The sequence below is a fragment of the Epinephelus lanceolatus genome, chromosome 3 (genome assembly GCF_041903045.1).
Source record: "Epinephelus lanceolatus isolate andai-2023 chromosome 3, ASM4190304v1, whole genome shotgun sequence".
Lineage (NCBI taxonomy): Eukaryota > Metazoa > Chordata > Actinopteri > Perciformes > Serranidae > Epinephelus > Epinephelus lanceolatus.
This window is the reverse complement of record NC_135736.1, coordinates 44,589,375-44,595,374: the sequence shown is the minus strand read 5'-3', so window position 1 is coordinate 44,595,374 and position 6,000 is coordinate 44,589,375. Positions and strand designations below refer to the sequence as shown.

The window sequence follows — 6,000 nt, the reverse complement described above, 5'->3', positions numbered from 1 at the left end:
TCACCTTCCTCTCCGTCCGTCCTCATTATTAATAAGTGATGGGGGCAGCTTGTCATCTCTGGCATCCCACCACCGCGTGGTTTCCCGTGATCGCGCAAATCACAGGCAGGCTTGTCCACCAGCACCACCCCCACCCCCACCCCACCATCTCTCCACCACCCACCCACCTCTTCCCGACACTCACTTTCACTCTCCCTCTCCCAGCGCTGCTGTCAGCGGGAACGGGCTTTTATCATGCCTGTTAGTAGCCACTGGTCTACGGGAATCAGATGACGAGCAAATCCAGTGATGCACACGCGTTATGACGTTGAAAAGGCAGCTTGTAAATAATAGCATAGCTCTGAGACCGCTACAGCGTGTGGGTTATGCACACCGTGTGACCTCAGGGTAACAGGAGAGCCCAGTCAGAGCTTTATAACAAGTAAATTACTCATACTGCAAAAACAACTCATCTCCCAATGTCAGAAAATTTAACAAGTTACATTTGAGAACAACAAAGAAGGCCAAATAATGGATCTGACAGTGTAAATGGGTTTTATTTTAATCACTTAATTTGTGGCCAAAATCTATATTGTTTTTCCAGTGTCTATAACTTACAGTATGTATTGTTAACAGCTTAACACAACAGCAATCAGGCGGCTATGTGAAAAGCCCAGACATAGGTGGGTCTCAAACATTTGCAAAGTTTTTGACATGCAAAATAGAAAAAGGAGTTTCGGGATGAGTTTTTGCAGGTGTTTAAAGAGTGAACAATGCATTACATGTGTTTCATCAAGTAAGCTGAAGCAAGTACTGGATGTGCCAGGTGCATTGTTCCTCTAGTACTTAAAAAAACAGCTTAAATAGATGTTGAAACCTTAGATTTGAAGTGTAGCAAGCCCATTTCACCTTCCACAAAATGCCATCGTTTGATGAGCGTCTGACTGAATTAATCTCTAATGTAGAGGATTGTTGCTTTTCTTTATCCAGTGGGTATAAATTGCTCAAACCTATCTAGGTTTAGGTCTATTTCGTGTGGCTAATGCATGAAAATGTTATGTCCAATTCATGCTACTGTCACACAAGTAATCATCAAATTATTCGTACTGTAAAAATGCTAACCTACATTTTTGTGCTGATTTGACATTTTTTGAAACATACTGGTTCCTGGTTCAAATTCAGGGTGGGGAGTTTGTGCGGCGCAAACTCTGTCCGGAGTTTGGATGTTCTCCCTGTGTCAGCGTGGGTTTCCTCCAGGTGCTCCAGCTTCCTCCCACAGTCCAAAGACATGCAGGTTAATTGGTGACTCTAAATTGTCCGTAGGTGTGAATGTGAGTGTGAATGGTTGTTTGTCTCTATGTGTCAGCCCTGTGATAGTCTGGCGACCTGTCCAGGGTGAACCCTGCCTCTCGCCCAATGTCAGCTGGGATAGGCACCAGCCCCCCCGCGACCCCTAACAGGATAAGCGGTTATGGAAAATGAATGAATGAATAAAATAAGATCACATGTAAAGAAAACCCCATAATATTGTTGTCACCGTGCACATTGCACAGCGCCAGGTTATCCCCTTTCATAAAGTTTTGCAAGACGTTGTTGACTTCTACATAGTCTGGTGCAGTTTGCCATCAAATCCATCCCAAAACCCACCATATGGCCCACTTTGAGGATTCCACTGACTGATTTTTAGAACAGATTCAGACTTCCAAATGATGGGTGGTTACCTGCCAAAGTGGCTGGTAGAGGAGACAAACAGTGAGCAGAACTCGCAAACACTTCTCAGCATTTAACAGATGGCCGGAGGTACAGTAACTAACCCACCCTGATGCACAATGAAGGTAATCTGTTCCAAAGGCGTGCAGGTGGTGTTCAGAGCTTTATACTCTTGTTTCAGCACCCTGGACAGCACCAAAAGGCCTTGGAAACATGACAGTGGCTGTTTCAGGACCAAGGACAGCGTCAAAGTCCTAAAGTGACCCAAGTTGGTGTTTTTAATGTCCTTAAACTCAATTGTTCTTATTTTTGTTACGTAACTATATAAAAAAATATATCAGTTTGAAAGGGATTCTCTGGCTACTGTGTTTTTATGGGTTTCACTACCCCCGCCGCCTCCCCGTCTCCACCACCACCTTCATCTTCCTGTTCTGGAGAGGTGACAGCTTGGTCGGTTTAGCCCAAGCAAACAGCTTGCTGAACTGCATCAAAGACGACTCAGATGCCGGAGCCAGACTGACAGACGGCTTGGAGGAGAAGGGAGGAATGAAGGGAGATAAAACCTCTTTCAAATCGTCCTCAAAATAACAGTACGTCCTCAAAAAAAAAGCAAAAAAAAAATTTAAAAAAAAAGCAAACACAACACTCACAAGCTCTCCCAACTCTCCTCCTGGCCGTGCAGATGAAACGCTGGTCCAACTTAGTTTATTGGCAACAAATTTTTTTTTTTTTTCCATTTATTTATCAGTGAAAGAGAGAATTCTACCCCAAAAAAACTCTTTCAGAAATCCACAATAAGCTCAAAATCACATGGTCAAACTAAACATGAGGCAGTTTTTCTTATGTCCTCCCAAAGAATCCCATTTGAGAAGAATTTTATTGTTGTATGGCTTGGTACAGGATTACATAACCGTCTATACTGTCAGATGGGAGATAAAAGTAGAGAAAATGGAACTATTGATCCAAACAATAATCATCTGTATACAGGCTCCAGCAGATACTGATATAACCCAGCTCTCATTTAGTGAGGAGGATCCCCTGAAGTCTCCTGGAGACAAAAATCAGGCTCTGAGTCAAGTTTTGTGAATCAGTTTCTCCACCTTCTCCATACTGTATCCACATTCATTTACAATTTCTTGTATATGCCCCCCCCCCACACACACACCTCCTGCCTCCACCCCCCCCCCCCCCCCCCCCCACGCTCATGGCAAAGCCTTCTGCTTGGCTTTGATGGGTTTGAGTAAACAGTGATCGGGGCGAATTGGACTGTGCTGTTGGTGCTTTTGACACTTGGCGAACATGAGAGGAAGCCGTGAGCTGCATCTCCTCGAGGGGCCTCATGAAACCAGCTATGGAAAGCCCATATAGCTTGCGCCTAGCACCATTGGTGACCAGTATTTTTAAGACTGCTTATTAATAAGTGAAGAAATTAATTAAAAAATATCAGATATAGATCACCAAAGTATCACAGGTAACAGAAGAAATGTGGTGTCTTTTGGCTTTCTGACTTGATTTGGCACGTTGTGTCTGATTCTTTATAATAATAATAAAAAATAATAATACATTTAGAGTCACTGGGGCTAAGAGGAGCTGCCGTACCTTGCCATACCCAACTAACGCCCATACATCTCCGTCGTGCGCTATGGGGAGTGGGTTGGAGTGGGGGAGGCTCCGGGGAGGCGCCGTGCGTCGTGCGCTGCAAGGCTTGGCCACGGATCTGCGCGCGGCGCTCGGTTCCCGTCAGACTCATCAGATGCTCAGTGCGCGGCTCAACCCCGACGGCTGACTGAACGCAGAAGAGCCGGAGAAGCGCTCCGCTCGTCGGGTTTCTTCGTTTCCCAGGCTGGTCTCCACGGGAATATACAGCCTCCGGACCGACTGCGTGTTGGTTCACGTCCCCCTGGGGGGTCGAGGGAGGAAAGAAAAAAAAACAGAGAGGGAGGAATAGGGAAAGAGAGCTAGAGAGAGAGGGAGAGAGAGAGAAGAGACGCTGGACTTGCTGTAGCTCTGCGGGGCTGGTCGCCTCTCTCTGGTTCGGGGAGCCTCGGGGGCGATGCTGCTGGGCGGGGATGGTGCACGGTTTCTGCCCGGTGGCGGAGAAGATGCGAGCCGCTGCTACAACACACCCGCATCGCCGGCGTCGTATTTTCCGAAAACGAATTGATGATGGTGATGATGCTGCCTCCCCCAGTGGTCTTTTTCTGCTCCTCCGGATCCTACTCGTCCGGAATTCTTGTTCTCCCAACCTTGGATTATAGATGATTGTTGTGGACATTAATTTTCTTTTAATTTCATCAACACATTTTTTTTTATCGGCGGGGAAGTGGGCAAGGTATAAATTGGTAGATTGAGGACCGGTGTATTTTCGTCTCCAAGTGCGCGCAATCACGCCCAAAATCAGTGACCGACGCCTTGGTGAAGAGGAGGGGGAGGAGGAGGAGGAGGAGGAGGGGGATGCCGCACCGTCCATCACCAAATATCAACAAATGTCACCAGGCTCGGATTTTGGGGAAGCCCCCCTCGGTTGGCGTTTGCGTGTAAGCCGAGTGGCGTGGTGGCAGTGAGAGGTGGCAGCAGGGACATCTGCCGTGCCACATCAAACATTGCGGATATATGGCACAAGAATAAATGAATTATTAAAGATTTTACTCTTATCTATTTCTATTTTTATCTCGAAGGGGAAAAAAAGGACCTGGGGAGGGGGAAAAAGACAACTGCAGATGCTGTCAAGATGCACTAGGCTGTTGAGAGGGGAAAAAGACGCAGTCTCCAGCTAGGGTAGCCTACTTAGTGGAGATGATTGCAATATTTATTTAAAACGCACAGCTATGCATCCTTATCGCATGTATTCAAGGTGATCGATTTGTTTGCCTATTGAAATGCAAGCACCGGCTCACTCTTGGAGAGGTTTTTCCCGACCAAAAAAATAAAAACAGGATGCCTTGCTTTTCGACGGAGAGAAAACGCTGATGCTCTGACAAGATATAACATTTTTTGAGTTTCCCACCCGCCAATAAAACCAATCGTGTGTTCTTTTTCCTGTCAGAGAACTGATTTGCCAGAAATTACATAAACACATCGCTCTATTTCCCATTCATATTCCAAACACACGATCAGAGACACCGTGCGCTTTCCCTCTCCCCCCTCTCACCCTCCCCTCTTCTCTCCTCCTCCTCCTTCCCCCCTCCCTCTCCACACACAAATGGAGGTATCTTCTCGGCGCTGAAGATCTGGGAAGGAGACACAGATAGATAGAAGGAGAAGGACACACAGAGATAACCCAACTCAACCCAACTCCATTCTGCATGTGTGTTTGGAGCCGAGGCTGATGGGGTGGTGGCATGTGGAGGTGTCACTCTGAGGTTCCCCCCCGGCTCCTTCCTAACCTCTGGCGTTTGGTGTCTGCAGAATGGCGCGTTTTGGAGACGAGCTACCCAACAGGTATGGAGGAGGAGGAGGAGGAGGAGGTGGTGGTGGCGGTGGTGGCGGGGGTGCCGGCGGACAAGGGGGGCCCGGCCGCGGCGGCAGCAGGCAAGGGGGGCCCCCTGGAGCGCAGCGGATGTACAAGCAGTCGATGGCCCAGAGAGCCCGGACCATGGCCCTGTACAACCCCATACCCGTCCGGCAGAGCTGCCTAACGGTCAACCGCTCCCTCTTCCTCTTCAGCGAAGACAACCTGGTGAGGAAGTACGCCAAAAAGATCACCGAATGGCCATATCCTTTGATAAGCAATGCCGAGCAGACTGCCAAGGTACTGGGGTTGTGGTGTGTTTGCTGGAGCGGATGGCGAGGTGTGGCCTCGTGGTGTGTGGAGTGGTTTGAATCAGCCAACAGCTGCAGGATGAAAGTTGTGGTTGTTGTGGTGATTTGCACTGTGGGGTGGTGTGTTTTATAATTTCATGGCAGTGTGTGATTTTTCTTTTCTTTTCTTTTTGCAGTGTTGTGTTTTGCAGTGTTGCAAGATGTTACATGGTGTGTGTTCTATGATGTACAGGAGGTGTGTGTGTGTGTGTGTGTGTGTAAGTGTGTGTGAGAGAGAGAGACAGGTTGGATGGCTTGTATTTGCAGTGTTGATTGATACATGACACGAAACATGGTTTCACTTCCCTCCCACTGCTGTGTCCAACCCTGCTGGCCTCGGGCTCACCTGATAAAGCTGCCATTGATGGAATGAAGGATGATGTTGGCGATGATGGCGGTTGTCATGACACCAGCAATCACAATCATGTTGATGCTGCTGGTGATTAAGATGCATCTTGAATACAGCATTTAGCTCGAACCTGTTAGTGACCTGAGTGTGTGTGTGTGTGT

General features: G+C 47.7%; 1 protein-coding gene across 44 annotated transcripts in view; it reads left to right on the top strand.

Moving 5' to 3' along the window:
- The first annotated feature begins 3,427 nt into the window (after nt 1-3,427).
- Nucleotides 3,428-6,000, top strand: part of cacna1ab (calcium channel, voltage-dependent, P/Q type, alpha 1A subunit, b) — a 201,562-nt gene continuing 198,989 nt past the window's right edge. For all 44 annotated transcript variants that reach the window (XM_033623514.2, XM_033623513.2, XM_078166409.1 and 41 more), the window contains exon 1: nt 3,428-5,403. In XM_033623514.2, coding sequence (XP_033479405.2) covers nt 5,099-5,403 — 305 coding nt within the window. In that variant the 5' untranslated portion in view covers nt 3,428-5,098. The remainder of the gene's footprint in view (nt 5,404-6,000) is intronic.